This window comes from Monodon monoceros, unplaced genomic scaffold, assembly GCF_005190385.1.
Source record: "Monodon monoceros isolate NGI ecotype Baffin Bay Population unplaced genomic scaffold, NGI_Narwhal_1 Super_Scaffold_12, whole genome shotgun sequence".
Taxonomy (NCBI): Eukaryota; Metazoa; Chordata; class Mammalia; order Artiodactyla; family Monodontidae; genus Monodon; species Monodon monoceros.
Genome location: NW_021703768.1, coordinates 30,036,920 through 30,057,746, shown reverse-complemented (window position 1 = coordinate 30,057,746; position 20,827 = coordinate 30,036,920). Strand labels below are relative to the sequence as shown.

General features: G+C 39.4%; 2 protein-coding genes across 4 annotated transcripts in view; one reads left to right on the top strand and one right to left on the bottom strand.

Annotated features, from left to right (window-relative positions):
• Positions 1–5,267, bottom strand: part of SKP2 (S-phase kinase associated protein 2) — a 32,105-nt gene extending 26,838 nt beyond the window's left edge. Inside the window, exons 1-2 of the mRNA XM_029217574.1 lie at positions 5,090–5,267; positions 4,310–4,581 (exon numbers count right to left, since the gene is read on the bottom strand). Of these exons, the coding sequence (XP_029073407.1) occupies positions 4,310–4,581; positions 5,090–5,133 (316 nt within the window). The 5' untranslated portion in view covers positions 5,134–5,267. The remainder of the gene's footprint in view (positions 1–4,309; positions 4,582–5,089) is intronic.
• Positions 5,268–5,526: 259 nt separating this feature from the next.
• The window catches only part of LMBRD2 (LMBR1 domain containing 2), a 52,980-nt gene continuing 37,679 nt past the window's right edge, over positions 5,527–20,827 (top strand). Inside the window, exons 1-5 of one of the 3 annotated variants that reach the window (XM_029218096.1) lie at positions 5,527–6,129; positions 15,373–15,609; positions 15,867–15,964; positions 17,474–17,569; positions 20,455–20,622. In XM_029218096.1, coding sequence (XP_029073929.1) covers positions 15,436–15,609; positions 15,867–15,964; positions 17,474–17,569; positions 20,455–20,622 — 536 coding nt within the window. In that variant the 5' untranslated portion in view covers positions 5,527–6,129; positions 15,373–15,435. Of the gene's footprint in view, positions 6,130–15,372; positions 15,610–15,866; positions 15,965–17,473; positions 17,570–20,454; positions 20,623–20,827 lie in introns of those variants that run through there. The other 2 variants (XM_029218094.1, XM_029218097.1) reach the window with 2 other exon arrangements.

Here is a 20,827-nt window from a genome sequence, read left to right as displayed (position 1 = left end):
TTTAAGGGTGGAGGCTCACCTCATGTTCATGCTTTTGCTAGCTTGTTTTAAGTATTAACAACTCATGCTTCCTTTCTGGGAAACTACAAACAGATTCTGCCATCCGGGATGAGGTTTCCTTCCTCTTCCTACAAGTCATTAAGAGAAACACTAGACCATGCTAGCTCTTGGTATTTTGGGTTTTTTATTTTTATTTTTTGGCTGGCTAGACAAAACTGAAAGAAGCAAAACAGGAAAAAGCTAAAACTGGGGTCCTCAATGACCCCTCTCAACCCCATATTTCTATGCTCAACCCTGGGATGTGGGAAGAGTAACTAAGAAACCATGGAAATTGGGATTTGGAGAATTAGGTACAGGGTACAAGCTCTAGGAGAGCAGGATCTTTGGTTCGTTATGTTCACTGCTGGATCCCCAATCTCTAGAACGATGCTCCATCAACATTTGCTGAATGAATGAAAGGAAGCTAGAGGGCAAAGAAAAGGTTCTTGGGAGGGTCCTGTAAAGGCTCTTTCAGAGCTGAGTTTTGGGAGCTGTGGGCTGAGATTCATTGGTGAGTCATGAAATCAATTTATTTGATGAGCATTGTTTTGAAAGAATGGAATGGAAGAGCACAGGAAATACCTTAGTAAGGAGAAATCTAGTTTTGTGAAATTTTGGTTCCAGATACACACCCAGCATTGCAATGTAAAATATATTTCTTATTGGTTATTAAAAAACAAAAAGGAAAGAAAGAAAGGGAGAGAAGGGAGGAAAAACGTTTGCCTGGGGATATTGAAAAGCAGATTCCCAGGCTCAAGGCAGGACTTCTGGGATCAGAATTTCTGGAATTTTGCACTTTGAACATGTTCCCTTGGGGATACCAGCAGGCTCTAAACTTTGGAGTCTCCAGTCTGAAAACCACTGTGGGGCTTGGAATCTGAAGCAGTTTAACAGCCACGGGAGAGCTGATCAACAAATCAGTTCAAGAGCGTTTCCATGGCTGTGCCCCGTTTGGGAGGTCGGGGGTGGAGAGATGCGGGGTGCAGAAGATGGGGGACCAGGACAGGCATTTAACAACCATGAATAAGATGCAGTTGTTCTCTTTCTGTCCATTACTGACCTCATCACTGGGCCATTTCCTCCTCCCGACTCCTTCTACACACTCACCCCAAAGGTCAATCAGACCTGTCCTGGTATGGGTTGGCCACAACGTTTTCGTCTCCCAAACTAAACAGATGAAGAGGATTTAGTCACCAGATGTGAGTCTGGCTTGGGGCCGGCAGAAAAGAAAGACTGCCGAGTGAAGAACCAAGAACAACTCACACAGCCCAGGGCCACTGTCATCAGATAGCAATGGAAAGCAGGTGTGGCCTGTTCCAGCCGAATCCTGCAGCGCTCTTAGCCACCTGTCCCGACAACTGCAGACAAAACTCGCTTGCATGATGATCCAGCACCACTGGAGGCCCAGGGGGAACCCTCTACACCAGCTGTCCCTCACCCTGCATCCTGGCTCTAACCCTCCCCCTCCACACCAATTAACCAATCTCTCCTGTGCGTAATTCCAAGCACAGACACAGCATAGAACTGGTTTCCCTCCCTGCCTCTCTCTTAGGTCACAACAAACATAAAACTCATGATTTTTTTTCTCTTACTTCAGATAAATATATATTTTTGAAGTCAATTTTAACAGTCTAGACTCAGTGACTGGACCATTTCCAGATCCTTCTCTCTTTTCTCAGAGCCTCCGCTTTGCTGAGTAGAAGGAGGAAGCGTGTCTACGTCCAGTTGGCATCATCATGGAAGCTTTGGGTCATTCTGGCACAAGGGGCTCCCTCCCTCTGGCCTCCTAGAGCATCTGCTGCCTGAACCACTCAGCAGATGCCAGTGCGTGAGCTGCCATTTTTGCTGCGAGCTTCTCTTACTATGTATTCTCTTTTCTCCTCAACTTGACTTGCAATTTCCTAGAAGACGGCAGCCATCCCTTGATCTTCTGTCTTGTTTCCATAATGCCTTGCTCTAAAAATGTCATTTGTATTTCCACCCGTGTGTGTGAATGTGGAAGGACACACAGCAATCACTCCATGTCAGAAGCTATCAGCACTAAAGTCATCAAAAGCTGCCCATCTTAGCAGGAAGTGTCTTTCACCACATTTGGTTAGTCAAGCACCAAATTGCTCGTGCTGCATTCCAGACACTAAAAATAGCAGTGACATTCAATTTTGAAGCAAAAAGATCTACGTGAACAGGGTCAGGCGAACAGGATTAAGGACGAAAGACAAGTGAAGTAGCCTCTCAACTGGGTGTCATTTTGTCCACCAAATTAACTGGATTTACTTGTTGAGTGTAATGTGCAGGCAGCATGCTAAGGGCTCTATGTATACCCTTTCATCTAATCTTCACAGTAACCCATGAAGTGGGTATTACTATTCCATTTCACAAAGAAACTAAGGAACAGATAGCTCAAACAACTTCCCAAGGTTGGTAAACAGCACAATTGGGATTCGAAGCCAGATGTGCCTGACTTCACCATGATCCTTCACTGCCTTTCTAATTAATCCAACACCAAATATAGAAAAGGTCACAAGCCAAAAAAACAGATTTTTTTTTTTTTAAAGCAAGCGAGCAACCAACCAACCCATCAACCGTCATCAAAGAAAGCCAGATGGGGGAATTCAGGAATATACTTATTTACCTTGGCTCTGCTAGACTTCATCTTTATTTCTTGACTCTGTCTCTTCTTCTCCATCATGACCCACCCAATTTCAGTTTAGACTATGATAACCTCTTCTACAGACAATTTCAAAGTCTCCTAAGTCTGTCCACTCTAACGTCAGGATCTATCCAGAAGCTGACTGCTGCTTATAGTACTCCCACACCTCTCGACAAGTCTCTAAGCTTTTACCCTCAACTCCCCAAAGTTTAGTCTCAACACATCAGTGTGTCCTTTTAAAAGGTCACATCACAACTCCGCTCAATAGCACCTCTAGCCCGCCTCCCACTACTCTCCCCTTTGCTCATCCACTCTGGGAATATGGCTTCCTTATTGTTCCTTGAACAAACATAACATTCCTCTGCCCCAGGGTCTTTGCACTAGCTGCTCCCTCTGCTTGGGGCTCTCTTCTCCAAGATACTTGCATGGCACATTCCTTCATCTCCTTTAAGCCTTTGTTTAAAGTTCACTGTCCAAGCGAGGCATTCCCTTAATACCCTACAAACCAGCTTCCCGCCCCAGGACCTCCAATCCCTCTTGGCTTGTCCTATTTTTGTTTTTAGCCATAGCACTTATTCTCATATACTACACACCAGACTTATGTTTACTCCATCCTCTCTCTAGAACAGAAGCTCCGTGAGGGTAGAAATGCTTTGTGTTGCTCACTGCTGTATCCCCAGCACCTAGAACAATGCCTAGCACACAGAATGTGCTCAGCAAATATTTGCTGAATTAATGTTTTACATGGCTTGCCAGCAAGAAAAACTGATAACCCCAGGTCAATGCACTATGTTTACCTTATGGGCTTTGAGTACTCCCGGGGCTCTGATCCACTCTGGGAGGCACTTATTCACCTGCTTGAGAAGCCTGGGAACTGGGAGCTATTAAGAGCAGAATGATGTGGTGAGTTCTACATTTTAATCAGTTCACTCTAGCTCTGGGGGATGGATCTGGGGAGGTTAAGGCTGGAATTATGAGTCCATTCCAGTAATCAGGCAAGAGATGATGAGAGCCTGAGAAATATTTAGGAGACAAGAGGGAAAGGTTCAATGATTGGTTGGATGTTGGGGGATGGTGGGAATCTGACTAACCTTCAGGTTTGGGGGTTGGGGAACTGAACAGATAACACGGTTAGTAATGAAGACAGAGCATACAGAAGAATCTCACTTGGGAATGGACCTGGGAAGATAAGTCTCCTCCCCTTAGTTCAACATTCACTTTAGCAGCCCCTTGACAAATAACTAAAGTGATTATGGCAAAAAGCTCAACCAGGGCTACAGAGCAGCAGAATATAAACAAAAAGAATCCTAGAGGATCATCGCTTTGTTCCCAGTTGTCAGTGGCAGTGAGCTGGCCTTTGACCAGGCAGAGTCCCTCCTAAAGAAAGAGTATGGAGTGTCTTTTCATGGGTTAAAAGTCGGTCGTGCCCCTTAAGAGATACACATACCAACATTTCTGTAAACTTCACAGACAATGAGTTGTCCCATTTCTTTGGAAAATAACTTCAGAATTCAGCAATTTTAAAAGGGCCCCATCCTAAAGGCCCCTGAACAAAGGTTTACCAACAAAATAGTTTAATCCACCACTTACTGGACTGATAGTTTTACCCTCATACCTTACCTGGAAAGTTCTCTCGATTTAGCTTAGGTCTGCGGACAATCACAAAGTCCTTGTCATTCCCTTTGCTCTTTAGCCGTTTTCGTGGGGGGCTCTGCGGGTGGCCCAGGTTTGAAAGCAGTTCCTGGGGGATGTTCTCACTGTCCACCTCCTCCTTCTCCAGGGCGGAGACCCCCATGCCTGAAAGCAGTTCAGAAGTCTTGCTAGAATCCCATCCCCACGTGAAGCTGGTGGTAACGTTGCTACTCTGGTCGGGAATCTCCTGGAGGTGTTTCCTGCAGAAACGCACAATAGCCCCACGTTCCTTTCAAAAACACAGCCGTAAATAATTCCAAGGTAGGCCTAAAGGAAGCTGCAAGTTACGCATTGCAGAAAACTTTCACAGCAGGTAACTAAATTGCATTTCTACGCGCCGGCGGCGAGTTCCCAAGAATAAAAGAGAAAATAACCAAACAAATCGAACACATCGAAAAGTCTTTTCGATTTACGATCATGCAGAAGGCCTCAAGAATTTCTTAAAGTGGAAGGAACAGACAAGGAAAGAGGGAGGGCAATCATACAGTGATTGAAAACAGCAGCCGGAAAGCCCAATAAGGGAAGCCAAATAAAATCGCACGCTGATCACCGCGCTAAAGCATCCACCCATCCACGTTTTCCCAAAGAAGAGGCCAAGCAACCATTCACATTACAGCATTACTAACAATATTAGCAAGTAGCAAAATTCGCGGCCTAAAAGAATTAAGACGGTCCATTCATGTCTGCCCCTTTTTGCAATCGGTTTACCTGTGCATGGCGTCCGCAGGTTCGGGAGTTTTAAATGCGTGCATTAATTGCAGAGGTACCCGCCTCCCGGATTCCCGCTTTGGCGCGCGGCGGCGCACTGCGTGCAGCTCCTGCCCCCAGCAGCTAGACCCGCGAACTCTATCAACGTTCCATCCCCGCCGCGCGCGCAGAATTCTTCTGCCCGCTCTCCGCCGCGGCCGCCGTCTGCTGCCCCGCTGCCTGCTGGGAATTGTAGTTTCTGCCCTGCCTGGTAGTGCGGCTGCCTCGCTACTACTTCGTTTCCTTATAGCTTTGCCCGCCTTCAGGATACCCACAACCCCCCGCGGCTACGGGACGGGACGGCCCACAGGGTAGGCGGGGAAGCGGAAGCGGGCGGTGCTTCGGCTGACTGGGAAATGTCAGCTGCTTGATTGGCGACGGGTTTTCCTTTCCCCGGAACCCGCAGGCCTTCAGGTGACCGCCACCGCCGTCGCCAGGGAGCGTGGGTCCCAGACCCTGGACGGCTGTGGCGGACACGGGGTTTCCCGGTCTTTCTGGACGCTGTCCGGCGAGATCGGGCGGTGAGCCTGAGGGGGAGAGCGTGAGGCACTTTGGGGTCTGGGGCGGAGCGCGGGCGGAGAGAGAGGGACCCCGGAGACCCAGAGAGGCCGCCGCCGCGGGGCCCACGTCCCCGGCCGCGCCGCCGGCCAGGTGAGAGGTTGCGGCCGCGGGCGTCAGACCTGCTCTCCCCGCTGCCCGGAGCTGCGTTCTCCACCGGGGAGAGGGCGGCCCTTAGCACTAGGTCTGTGGACAGGATCCTTTCTTCATCTGTAAAATAGGCACTGTGGCAAGCGACGCTCATTTCACAGGCTTGGAGTCGGGGTCAAATCGGATAACGCGTGTGAAAGCGCTTTGTAGACGAAAACGCGGTTCAGAAGAGAGGCGGCGGTTTAATTTTAGGGCAGCAGGAGATCACGGTGGTTCCTGTGTGCAGTGGCAACGCTGAGCATCCCCTTGCAGCCTCGAGAAGGCTCATACATGCTAACATGAGAACAAATAAGGTGAGTAATTGTTTGCAAAGGGCTTTCAGTGCAACACTAGGTGCCGCCAGCAAAGCCATTCGGTTGCTCACTCTCAACCAGCTTCTTTCTGTTTGCCTCGCCTCCTGAAAGCACGCTGCTTTTAGCCTCTATCCGCGGAGAAGAGTTTGGAGCTGGTTGGAGTAGGGAGAGTGCCATACTCCGGGTAGGATGACCGTGCGAAATGCATTATGCAAACTGTACTGTAACTGTGACCCTGGGAAAGCAGTGGAAGAGAGATAGGGGAATAGCTTCCAACCCTAATAAAAATGGAGAGGATGTATAAGGTTCAGAAGTAAGCAACCCAGCGTCATAAATATATTAGAATATTACTTAAGTATGCTGTGTAGCATGCCTTTTTATTTCTTTTTTTTTTTAAAGAAAAAGCTTCGATTTACACTGGAATTAAACCTCCCTTGCTTGGGTACGTGCTTGTTTCAGACTTGATGCTTAGCTTGAAAAATAACCACTACTTTAAAAAATTAATTGAGGGGCTTTTTAAAAAATTTCTTAAAAAAAAAAAATGCTTCGATTTACACTGGAATTAAACCTCCCTTGTTTGGGTACGTGCTTGTTTCAGGCTTGATGCTTAGCTTGAAAAATAACCACCCTTTGACAGAGGAAAGCATTCATGAACCTTTAGTTTGTTCCTGAAACTAGGTGAAATTGGTGTAAAGAAGGGATCTGTTCACAGATTGAGTCTGATTGAAACCAGGTGAAGAATACGAGGCTGAATGTTCACAATTCATTAAACTAATGTTACCTGGAAAATATTTTTAAATGCAGTTTAAATGCAGTTCTGATGTTTTACATAAAGTGACCTTTAAGCAGTTACCTTCGCTTGAAATCTACATCCTTTTCCCTTAAAATTGCAACTCAGAGGAAATATTTTTAACATAAAAAAGTTATAGTCTCCTTCAGGAAAGTGAACAAGACAGAGGGCACTTATAAGCTAATGGAGGAGAAAGAACAAACAAGAAAAAAATATTTAAAATATTTGAGAATAAACAAAGTTTTGAGGTATAAAGTAATTGGGAGAGGCCACTTTAGATAGAGATCTTATAGATAGGAAGTTCTAACAGATGGGATGATTCTAAATTTAAAGATAAGAAATATCCTCATACTAGGATTTAGCCTGAGAGCTAGGGAACATTTCTAGTTTTCAGAATACTTGGAATGTCTGAATTAGTGGGCACAAGGTCCTTTATAGGACTTCAGAGAGAGCCTGTCAACTTGGAAAATCAAAATCTTCAAATTGTAGAATAGATATTTCACTAACAATTTGCTCTGGCAGCAAAAATATTTTAGCTTACTAAAATAGGAATAATTTTTTTCTGCATTCCTTCTAATAATGGCTGTTCTCTTAATATAGTAAGTAAAAGTTTAACTTGGTGAATTGGTACTTTAATATAAGGAATTGTGTCCATTGAAGACTTGAGATTACCAGCTACATAGAGGTTGCTGTTTGGTCTTTTCAAGAACTGCATTATGATTGCTACTGATGTGGATTATTTTGTTTTCCTGATTAATTTTATTCTTTTAATCTACTCAGCACACCCCATGTCCCATTTTAGTGAGAGAGGTATACCATATTTCTAGAAGTAGAATTAGTAGATCAGTATCTAGGACAAATCAATTACATTTTTTTTTATGTCTGCAAATGACATTAGAGTGAGTAATTTCTAGTACTCTTTAGAAGTTTCAGATAGAGTACAAAGTGAGTTTGTAAATTGGGAAAATGTTTCTCATACAAGAGGCAAGAGCATAGTTAGTTACAGCATATTCAATATTAGGGCATAGGACAGGCCAAAAAGGACTAGAAATTACATTCAGCTATAAGTTATGTATATAGCTTATATGTATATATATATTCAGTAGTATATTATTGTTCCTTTTGAAAATCAAATGTGACAAAAGAGATTCTATTTAAATAGAAGTGTGATGTGCTTCTTCCTTAGTTCCATCATAGCATGAAGTAAATCTTAAGATTTGTTAGTGTTTTTTTATGTTATTTAGCTTAGGTGAACAAAAGACTAAGAACAGTTACATAGCAAGAAGTTTTTGTCTGCTAATCAAGTTTCAAAAGATTCCTTTTCCCTCAATTAATTTTATTTTTATTTATTTATTTTTAATTTATTTAGTTAGTTTTGGCTGCATTGGGTCTTTGTTGCTGCACGTGGGCTTTCTCTAGTTGCGGCGAGCCGGGGCTACTCTTTGTTGCGGTGCGTGGGCTTTTCCTTGCGGTGGCTTCTCTTGTTGCAGAGCACAAGCTCTAGGTGCACAGGCTTCAGTAGTTGTGATGCGTGGGCTCAGTAGTTGTGGCACATGGGCTTAGTTGCTCTGCGGCATGTGAGACCTTCCCGGACCAGGGATCGAACCCGTGTCCCCTGCATTGGCAGGCAGATTCTTAACCACTGCGCCACCAGGGAAGCCCCTCAATTAATTTTAAAGCAGATCTAAAAGATCTACTTTTTAAAGTAGTTCTCTGCAGTTTAATACTCTCTATAATGGGCAGATTGGGGCAAGAACAGAAGGGCTCTTTCCCAATTCTGATATGCTCTGTTTTCTTTTTTACTTTCCCCATGTAGATTAGAGTCATATATTATACTTAAGTTATGGCAGCCTTAAAACTGCAAAGTTAAAAAGACTTAGTTAAATTCTATATTAAACATGACTTTATTAGCACTGTCTTTATATATATAAAGAAATAACTAATAGGAGAACGTTTCTACTTTGTTCATTGAAATGAAATGAACAAATGAAAACTGAGCAAAAGAAATGATTTAAACAGTCTAAATTGCATTGAGAAAGTATGTCTGGACTGGAGCAGAGACTCTGGTATCCTAATTGTGAGCCTGGCTCTGTAGTCAGGATGCCTCTGAATCCCACTTCTTACCCTCTCTGTGCCATTTTCTCCTCTACTAAACAAGGATACTAACCTTTCTTACGGGGCTGTGAAGTGTAATTTGATACAGCATGTTAAGCGCTAGCACAATGCTTGGAATCTAGTAAACTGACACAAAATATTAACTACTAGTTTTTTAAAAAAACTATTTTGTTACTAGGAAGGATTCTAAAGATTATTTTCTAATTACCAAAGTAAGTCTTATAATCTCTTTACCTAAAATCTTTAAGGATCCGTTACAATTCCAGTTGTTTTCTTCTTGCCTACTTACTGGTTGCTACCTCTCTCATGCCTTGCCAAAGGTGGAACAGTTTGTATATGTCCATCTTTCTTCAAAAGGCTTGTTGCTCTTTGGAATTCACTTCAACTGGTTGGTTTGCCAACTCAGCTCATTTTTTAAGATGGCTTCAAAAGATATTATGCCTTTTTTGCATTTTTAGAGTGGGAGTTACATTCTTTCGTGGTATTCTATCTGTATCCTAAGCTGAATTCTCCTTATACCTGAAATCGTTAAACATGGGATTAATGATTATCTTTGGAAGGTTTAAATTTTGATTGGTGGTAAAGAATTGTTGACTTCCATTATTTACATCTAGTTCTGATTCTTTTGATTTTTCATTATTTGGATCTTGAGTTGTCTCCTAGTTTTTATTCACATGTCTGAGTAAAGATACATATTTAAGTTAACACAATCTGTCTGATGAATCATTAGGTTCTAGTTGGAAATTTTTAATTCAGTTCAGAATCTTAGGTTTTGGCAAAATTTTTGTCCTGTTCTCTTGTTCAATTGATCTTTCAATTCAATCTTTCCTTCCTGTCTTTTTCTTTTCTTCCCCCACCCCCATTTTTTTTTTTGAAAATATTTGGGATGTTTCAGATTCCAAAATGATCTTAACCCCTAAATTTTCTACTTAAAGTGTGTTTAGCCTGAAAAACTATCATCAACCATAAAATACTCAGGAATTAGTACTCCAAGTCAGTAACATTAGCAAACTCATGAAAGGCATTTGAAGGTAGTATTGTATAATGTCTTGATGATTGGTAAAAGACTGAATTGGATTTTAAATGTTTAAAACTTTCAGAACTGATATTTTGAAAGGTAGACTGTACCTGCATATTAGGTACTAAAATATGAGTGAATGAATTGGCATTTTGATTTTAAGTAAAATCTACTTTTGCTGCTGTGGCGTTAATGCCCACCTATGATAGCTTTATGCCTCTTTTTCATTTCTAATCACATGGAACTAAATTTGGATTTGCCTCCAAATTTTAGCATTTTCTTGTTTTATTTTTGCCTTTTAGCCTAAACACATTATTTTGATAAAGAATATCATTAGAAGGACCATTGTTGTGGTCAAAGGAATATTTGCCCTTTTGCCCCCAAGTATATTTTTGCATAGCTGCACATCGTTACAGTTCAGCAAATGATCCATTTTGCTTCACCTCCATTTTGATCATTTGCCTAGAAGAATGGCATTGTCTTTCTATATGATGTTGGTGTGTCAAGTGTACCTTCTTGACATGACTTTGAGATGTGTTCTATCTCTTCACCATGGACAGAACACAAAGGACAGATGAAGGGGTGTTTGGGCTATCTTACAGACCTAGAGAGGTAACCCCACTTAGTCAGGTGAGGCAAGGGGAGCAATTTCTGTGAACATAAACATCATTTTTTGTTTTATAGGAATGAGTGTGGGTCCAAGCTGCGGTAACCACAGAGAATGAGAAACAAAAAGCATTTGGTATCCATCCATTCATGGTTTTTGGGGGGTTGGGGGGGAAGACCATTTAGGGTAAAGCTATACTTTGAGACCATTGAGGCAACTAGTTATCTTCTGGAAGCACACGGTATGAAGGAGGTGGAGATTAGCAACTAGCATTTATTGAAGATCTACTCTGGAACTCCTATTGGTGTTTTACTTTTATAACTCACTTGATCTTCATAGCAACCTGTGTGAGGTGATCATATATCCTCATTCAACAGCTTAAATTGCATACAATTACACAATTATTAAATAGAGTTGGGATTTGGAACCCAGGTTTACCGTAATATAATAAAACATTTGTGTTTTAAAATAGTTGTAATTCTAGGCACTTGGTAACACTACAGCAAAATTTTTCATTGTCTCGTTGCTATGTGTTTTACTTTCATATTACTACACTGATTTTTAAATAGTATTAAAATTACAAAAAAATACACTTATCATTTGAAATTAAAAGCACACACATACAAAGAAAGAGCAAGAAAGAAAATAGAAGTCATCTCTTTACTATGTTGTGGCACCACTGTTAGCATTTTGATGTATATTTGTCCATACATATATGTGCGTTTCTTATGTATACTCCCTAAGATCCCACCCATGCCCCTTTTTACATCTCTAAAGTGTCCCTCTGGTTCTCACCTTTCTTCTGGGCTGGAGGAATCTGGTGGGCCCCTTTAATCATTGTCTGTAATGGAGTCTTTCTGTTAGGTGGTCCTTGACTCAGACACAGATCCCTGCTCCCATAGGTCATGGCCAGGTAGGCGGGATTAGTGATTTATGAAACCCTTGGCTGCTTTTGTCAAAAAGGTAATGGACAACAATGAGACTGGTGGACATTTTTAAGACTTGGTGAACTATTTAGTACAAACATTTAAGTTGTTTCTATGTTTTTATGTTTAAATAATGCTGCTGTGAAAAATAATATTGTAGATAAATCTTTGTTCCCATTTTGGTTTTTCTCTAAGTTATTTGAAGAAGTGTTGCTAGGGCCACAAGGATATATACCTTTTTTAAGTTCTTCGATACCTAGTGCCAAATTGCTGTCCACCCTGGCAATGAGTTTTTTTTTTAATACACCAAACTTGAGTTGTCCAATCTTTATTTTTATTCGATTTTAATTGATAATTATTTTATGAATTTAATATACAAATAACTAAATCAGATGGAGAATACAGCACCCCTAGCTTTGAACTGAAAATTATTCAGTTGAAACAACTAAAACAGGCTATAGGAATTCGTAAGGAACCTTGGAAACTACTATCATTCTGCACCGTAAAAAAAAATTCCTTATTTGAAATTAGGTACAAGGTCAAAGATATGTACTTTAAAACTATTATTTTCTCATCTCACGTTAGGGAAATCCCAACTTTCATTTCTAGTTTCATGGGACCCCCTAGGCATAACCTTGTGTCATAACAAGGCAACAAGTGTTCAGTTTGAACTGAAATAAATGGTGTGATGAACAGAATAATAGACCCCCAAGGATATCTATGCCTTAATCCCTGTGGAACCAGTAAATATGACTAGATTATCCAGGTGGGCCCAGTGAGATCAGATGAACCCTTAAAAGCAGAGCTTTCTTCAAGCAAAGGGCAGAAGAGAAAGTTAGCAGTTTCAAGCGTGCAGAGGATTTGACAAGCCATTTCTGGCTCTGAGGTATATAGGGCTGCATGCAAAGACCAGAAAGAAGCCTCTAGAACTAAGGGCAAATGCTAGCTGACAGCCAGCAAGGAAATGAGGATATCAGTCCTATAACCATAACAAACTGAATTTTACCAACAGCCTGAAGGAACTATGGATTCTTCCCCAGAGTCTCCAGAAAGGAGCCCCTGCTGACACCTTGATTTCAATATTGAGAACTCAGTTGAGCCACACTGTGCCTAGACATGTGACCCACAGAAACTGAAATATCTAGCCTTCAGAAGCTATGACACGTGGGTGTTGTTTGAAGACACTAAGTTTACAGTAATTCTTTACAACAGCAATAGGAGACGAATACACTGAGTATGGGAAGAGATGTAACCAAATCATTTCTTTATACTAGAATAAAGGATCCATAATTCTTTTTATTCACTATAACATTTAAAAGTACTATGAATCAGACTGAAAAACTGACAGCTGTTGTAAAAAAGATAGTAACTAGCAGCAAGTTTATAACTGATTGTTTTATAACTGATTGTGTTGTTTGCTTATACCCATAATCTTATTACGTAACTATTATCGATGTTTCCACATATTTCATTGTTGTTCATTCATTCTTATTTTTATGCATGTTATGTAAAAATCTGTGAATCTAGTTTTTCAGTTAATGTTATGGTAGTTTTCTAATGTTATTGAATAATCTTAACAAATATCCTTTCTTATACTTCAGTAATAGTCCATCAATGGTTCTGCCATGCCTTAGCATTTCCTTGCTAATCTCTGATATCCATTCTTTTTTCTATGGTTGTCATACTCCTTGCACTGGACAATTTCAGGCAAAATAAATATCGAGGTCCAACCATAAAGGGATTTTCATATGATAATTATATTAAATTCACATTGAGTGATTTTTTTCTTTAAAAAGCTGTATCTTAAAGATGGTAACAGCTTTCATCAGCACATTCTACATTGAGCTGTCACCTAACCACTTAATCTATTTTTTTTTTTTTTTTTTTTGTGGTACACGGGCCTCTGACTGTTGTGGCCTCTCCCGTTGCGGAGCACAGGCTCCGGACGCGCAGGCTCAGCAGCCATGGCTCACGGGCCCAGCCGCTCCGCGGCATGTGGGATCTTCCCGGACCGGGGCACGAACCCGTGTCCCCTGCGTCAGCAGGCGGACTCTCAGCCACTGAGCCACCAGGGAAGCCCTATTCTTGACTTAAAAATAAGATTTAACTCACTGTTATTGTGATGGTACAAGTTGTTTCTTTGAAAATGAAATTTGAAATTTTGAGTAGTAGTAATGAGCAGAGTTCTAAGCCTTTTGAATTGTAATAAGTATTTGTAAAATTAGTTTTGGGGACAATAACAAGAGTTTTACATTGACTTTGAAGTCAGCAGTAATAAAAAATAGTGTATATACTAAAGGATACAGTAATGTTTTTTATTCATTGGCTTATTCATTCAAGAGATATTTTTTGAATACTGACTGTATGCCAGACACTATTAGAGACATGGGGGACAGTACTGAATAAAATAGTCAAGTCTCTGCTCTCATGGAGTCTGTGTGTGTGTGTGTGTGTGTGTGTGTGTGTGTGTTGGGGGGTGTTTTCAGGGAGACAGTAAAGAATATACATTATATCAGGTGGATAAGTGCTTTGAAGAAAAATATAGCAGGATATGGTGATAGAGAGTGACAAATGGGGTTCAGTTTTAGATATTTAAGAATGAAAATATTGGTTGAAATCCACAGAGGAATGGAAAGAAACTACTTCAATAATATAAAGAAATAATGAAGTAGTTTATTAAATGTGATTTTTATTTGTGATATTCCATATAGAAGTATTTCTTATGTAAATTTAAATTTAGACTGTTAAAGTACCCAAATTTCTTTATTCTTTTAATAACTAGTTTTGGTTGGAGATCTTTGTTAATTTGACATATTTTATTGATTCTACCTTATTTTATTTTGGTGGGTTGCATCATAATCTTGATTCTCTGTGTTAAGATGTTGATTCATTCCTTGGGATACTGTAGTTAATTCATAGACAAAGAAAAATGCCTGACATTGATTTTATAGAGGTGAAAAGCACATATATTTTCTTCAGTTAGTGAAGGTAAATTATTTTATAAGAGTAGAGAGACATCAAATAAACCATATTCTGCTATCTGTATCATCAACATTTATAATTAAAAATATTTTCAAATGTATGACTTTATTCAGTAATCATTGATAAATTTTTCTGCCTATAAAATAGATGAAGTAACTTTAAAGAAAATAAGATTTGTATAGATAGATGGAAAGTGGCGAGTATATTGAGTTTATTTTGTGGAGCAGTAAATGAATAAGAATTTCAGGTCCCAAAAGTTAGACAAGATTAGGACGAAAGAAAGAAAAATACTGTTTCAAACAAAGGAAACATTACTTTCAAATGGTCTCTCTCTTTCTGGCTCTCCCTCCCTCTCTTTTAGAAAATTTAAGTAGTGACTATCGATACTTAGAAAACTTTACTTTACGAAATATCTAATTTCCTAGAATCCAGTCACTAGTGTATTTAATAGAAAATATTCTGTTAGGGCTTATAATATTAAGGAAGAAACTTCAAGTGATGCTGTATTGAAACTGTTCATATCTAGTATTCTTACTTTGTAGTATTTTTGGAACTAGTGTGGTTTTTGCTAAAATAGTTTTTTTTTCCTGAAGATACAATTTATGTGAAATTTTCAACATATGATTTAAAAAATAAGACTAAGTACTTGAGAGTAGGAATTATCCTTTTCATCTTACTTATAGTCCAATGTAAAGCCTGACAGTTTTCTAAAGAATCTATTAGTACATTAATAAAAAAATAATTAGGAGATTTCCAAGTGGTCATTTTCTATGTTAACACTTTTTTTTTTTTTTTTTTTTTTCAGTTTACAGATATGATCCAAGCCTGTATGTGAATTACTTTGGTTAATCAGAGCAAACATTGAATAATGAGTGGTGCAGCTTTGGGACTCGAGATTGTTTTTGTCTTTTTTCTGGCATTATTCCTACTTCATCGATATGGAGACTTTAAGAAACAACATAGACTTGTAATTGTTGGAACACTGCTAGCTTGGTATCTCTGCTTTCTAATTGTCTTCATACTGCCTCTGGATGTTAGTACGGTAAGAGGTGAAACTGATTTTCACAATTTAAAAGGCAGTTGTAGTCATACAGCATGTTTGAGATATGTTTTTAAGACAACCAAGTCATGTAACAGTTAACTTATATTTTAAACTTAAGATTTACTCTATGAATTTGATTACTAAAAAGCATAGCCAGGAAGGTACTTTTGGGTAGATAGGTTGATACACTTCAGTATCCCTTAAGTACTTGGTAACTTTTTGGTTTTCATTTTTAAACCATACCTTCATTGCTTTAGACAATATACAACCGGTGCAAACATGCTGCTGCAAACTCGAGCCCTACTGAGAGTAGCAACATTACAGGACTGTATGCAGCTGCTACCCCGGTTCCAAGGTACTTTCTTCTTCTTTTTTTTTTTTTTTTTTTTTTAATATTGTACGGGGCAATTTGTTTAAAACTTGTCGGTTTTTACCATCTGGATTTTATATTTGTAAAAGTTTATCCTCGTTCTCTATTCACCTCCCTTCTTCATCCTTTGCTAATAGACTTTTAATTACCTTGTGTCTTATTTAAGTTTAAATCTTTTTTTTCTTTTTTTTTTTTTTTTTTGCTGTACGCGGGCCTCTCACTGTTGTGGCCTCTCCCGTTGCGGAGCGCAGGCTCAGCCGCCATGGCTCACGGGCCCAGCCGCTCTGCGGCATGTGGGATCTTCCCGGACCAGGGCATGAACCCGTGTCCCCTGCATCGGCAGGCGGACTCTCAACTGCTACGCCACCCGAGAAGCCCCTTAAGTTTAAATCTTAAATAAACTTTAGATATTTATTGGTAACCAAGGCCTTTCAGTAGACGCTAATGAGAAGCTTGGAGAAGACCTGATTTTTTTTAGTCCCTTACTAAGAAAGTAACTTCCAAAAGCTGTTTTTCCTCTCAGCCTCTCCCCGATCCAAAAAAAATGGGGCATGCATTTTCTCATTTGCCTTAATTTACAAGGTTGTAATAAAGGGCGAGGAGATTATTCTGTATGTAGGATATTCCTTTCATATTGCACATCCTTTGATATCATTATAGTTTTAGATTGAGAATAAAGTTCAAATTATCAAAAGGTTATATTGAATTCATATCAAACTTCCAAGTAAAAAACTAACAAATATTGGTTATAGCTTTTACCAATGCTTTAAGTGGTGTTTGCATGCTTCTTTATGCAGCTTTTATTATTATTTTTTTTAATCAAAGCTGGATAAGGGTAAATTTTAAATGTAGTTGTTATTCCCTTTTGAAGAACCATTGTGGATTGTTGGAAGCCCTTGGACTAAAGGATAGCCTTACAGTGTAGGCAGGCTATTACTGGAAGAATCTATGGGCAGATACACATATATTCAGAAACTTCAAACAGAATTATGTATAGATGCTGACATCTATCTCCATAGGAGATATGCTATATGACTGATGAGTTAGGGTTCCAGTTTCTAGGAATTAATCACCTAACGTCTTTCTCTCCTTCCTGCCATAACCAGCCCCACAAATGGGGTGAGTGTGTATCTTAAAGGTAATCATCAACCCTAAAGGTAACCAAATCAGAGATTTGATTTCATGATGCATTTGCTTTTAAAGACTGTCACTTTATTAGTCTATTAGAACATTCTGTCCTCTTTTTACTCAATGACTAAAAAAAACACTGAAAGTTGAAAATTTAAATGCATTCCTCTTTAAAACAGTTTTATTCCCTTTTTGTATGTTTTTTCAACAGTCAGCTTTGAATTTTAAGTTTTCTATGAAATTTTACAAATTAGAATCAATAATTTAAAATCTGAATGTAAGTGTACTTTGCCACACACAAATTAATTGTGCAATTCATGTAAGTAATCATTTATGATTAATTGGCTTTAAATTGTTATTAAATAGCCAACATCCGTGTTTCAAGCCATGGAGTTATATTCCTGATGGAATCATGCCAATTTTCTGGAGGGTAGTATATTGGACATCACAATTTTTAACATGGTAAGTGGTAGTGAAGGATAAAATTTTTGATATTTTGGCTAAATTTTTAAAAGTGAATATTTTTCCAGTGAACTTTCATATTTTAGAATTTATTCAAGTGTCACTTTTTTTCCCTTAAATCTGTATCCTGTCTCTTTCTGCTCATTCGGGTCTCTCACATCTTAAAAGGAATGAAAAGAAAAAAAGAAGAAATAGAGAACAGAAACAAAAAATTCTCCTCGTCACCATTCCCTTTTAGTAATTGCCTTCTCTCTGGACATTCTTCAATTCAGTTTGCTTCAAGTCCCATTGTTATGTGAAAATGCTCTCTTGCTAAGGTCATCATTATCCCCTGGTTTTCTTTCTATGTGCTTCGCCCAACCTTCTGAATTTCCTTTATGGGCTCCATTTCTGTGGCGCATTTCCTAAAGGTTGGTGTTCCCTAGGGTCCCATCTTTGGTCATCTTGTTATCTGACTCTCCCTGAACAACTTTAATTATAGCCATGGTTTCATTAATCTGTGATGCATTCCAGATCTTTCTTTCTACCCGATATAGCTTTGTCTTTCTGCTGTGCTCCAGACTCATACTTTTTCCACTGCCTACTGAGCATTTTAGATATTATGCGGGTAACTAAGCTCTAAAACTGGAGGTGGTGAACATTGCAAAAGAAAAATCACATAGCAGAGTGTAGTGCCCCTGTAGCATGTTCACTGAACTTGACTAGGCCCTCAACATTGCCAGACTTTCATCTTTTGTTTCTCTCGTCTGCTTGCTCTTCATTCTCCACGACAAATCTTTCCAATCACTACAAACCTCAGCTCTTCCCTTTGTGACTCTCTCTCACATCCTAGAAACAGTCGCCTTTCTCATTGCAGATGACTTTACTTCCTGCCTCCCAGTGAAAAAATAAGTCATCAGATGGCAGCTCTTTTCAGCTTCTCACCAACAAACCTACCTACCTACCCATCCTTTCTTTCTTTCCCTCCAAGAATGGAAGAGTCCCTCTTCCTGAAGTATGGACCCATCCCCTTCAGCTCTCGTTACTTTTACTTCTAGCTTCCAGTTTCAACCAAGCATGTACAATTCTCTCATCTTTAAAAACAAAACAAAACTGTCTCAAATCAGAACCCTTTCCAGTTTTCTATCTTCCCCCTCAATGATCTACTCATCACAGCTGAATTTTTTAGGAGACTTTTTTTGAGTATGAATTAGTATAGTAAATTGCACAGATAGTGTTTAGTTTGACTTTTTTCAAAGTGAATACACCCATGTAATCAGCACCCAGATCACGATATAGAACATTAACAATATCCCCCAAAACTTCCCTCATACTTCTCTCCCAGTCATTATGCTCCCCAAAGGTAACCATGATTCTGACTTTGATCACCATAGATTAGTTTTGCCTGCTTTTCAACTTTATAAATATGGAGTTATATAGTATGTACTTTTTTGCCTCCCTCTTTTTGCGCACATATTTGGAAGATTCTTCTATGTTGTATGTCTCAGTATTCTTTTCTTTTTCATTTCTGTAAAACATTCCATTTTGTGAGTATACCATAGTTTATCCTACCCAGCCAAACTTCTTGAATTGTCTGCATCAGTGTCTCCATTTGCTCACTGCTTACCCTTTCCGCAACCCATTGAACCGTATTTTCTACCCTCCCTTCTCCACTCACACATACAGGCTCTTAATTTACTTGACCTCTTGGCAGCATTTGATTCTATTGTTTTCTCTCTCCCTTTCAAATACTTTCTTCTGGTTTCTGCTCCATATACTCCTTAGTTTTCTTCTGTAACTCTTGACTGCTCTCTCAGTTTCCTTTGCTGGTCTCTCCTTCTGTTTGTCGGCCTTTCCTTTAAAAGTTGATATTTCTCAGGGGTCCATCTCATATCTTTCCTTATCATTCATTCTAAATCAGTTTCTGTTTTTTAAAATTTATTTATTTTAAATTTATTTTATTTTTGGCTGCGTTGGGTCTTCATTGCTGTGCACGGGCTTTCTCTAGTTGCAGCGAGTGGGGGCTACTCTTCGTTGCGGTGCGCGAGCTTCTCATTGCGGTGGCTTCTCTTGCTGCGGAGCATGGGCTCTAGGCGCGCGGGCTTCAGTAGTTGTGGCTTCTGGGCCCTAGAGTGCAGGCTCAGTAGTTTTGGCACATGGGCTTAGTTGCTCTGTGCATGTGGGATCTTTCCAGACCAGGGCTTGAACCTGTGTCCCCTGCATTGGCGGGCGGATTCTTAACCACTGCACCACCAGGGAAGCCCCTCATTCATTCTATATACTCACCCTTCCAGCTTTCATCTACTGATGTTGTTTCACTACCATTGATATGGTGATGACTCTAAAAGCTACTTCCTGTGCATCTCCTTTGGGATGTGTCCTAGCTACTTCAACATCAGTATACTCTCTCCTGCTTCCCAGCACAGCACCACCCCTTACCCTCTCTAAATAGTTCCAATTTTGTTCCATTTAAGTACATTCTCCATGTTGAAGCTTTATCAGTCCTTAGAAAACTAAAATTTGATCATGTCTCCTTTCCGTTAAAGAAAATGATTCCTCGTTATTCTTTGGATGCAATCTAAATTATTCATAAAAGCATTGAAGGCCTTTTTTTAGATTCATTTTAAGTCACGCATACTGTTGTACTCTCTCTTGGTCATCGTGGCCTCCTTTTGCTCCCAGGAATGTGCTTTGCTCTCCCCAAAATTTAATACTAGGAAAATATTCAGCTATCTATTATAGTTTGGTTCAGTATTAATTATTACTGAATTATTCAGTATTAAATAAAATCATATTTATTCATGAAAAGAACCGCACATTAAAATTGAGATTCACATATTTTCAGTATTTTGAGATTATACAGACATGTCAAGTGTTTTTTAATCATATTTTTTCTTATCATCCAGGATCCTGTTACCTTTTATGCAGTCATATGCAAGATCAGGAGGGTTTTCCATTACTGGAAAGATCAAAACTGCACTGATTGAGAATGCAATCTATTATGGCACCTACTTGCTGATTTTTGGAGCGTTTTTAATTTATGTAGCTGTAAACCCACACTTGCACTTAGAATGGTAAGAAAAACCATGTTCTTAACATTGTTTCTGTATACATTTGCATTTTTGAAAATTAATTTTTATCTCATATGCAGGTAAACAAACATTTCTTTGAGAAACCTACCATTATATGTTTTATAGATTCCCCCAGAAGAATATCATAATAATATATATTACTAAGAAGGAAAATATGGAATAACATCTTTGAATATACATGTTGGAC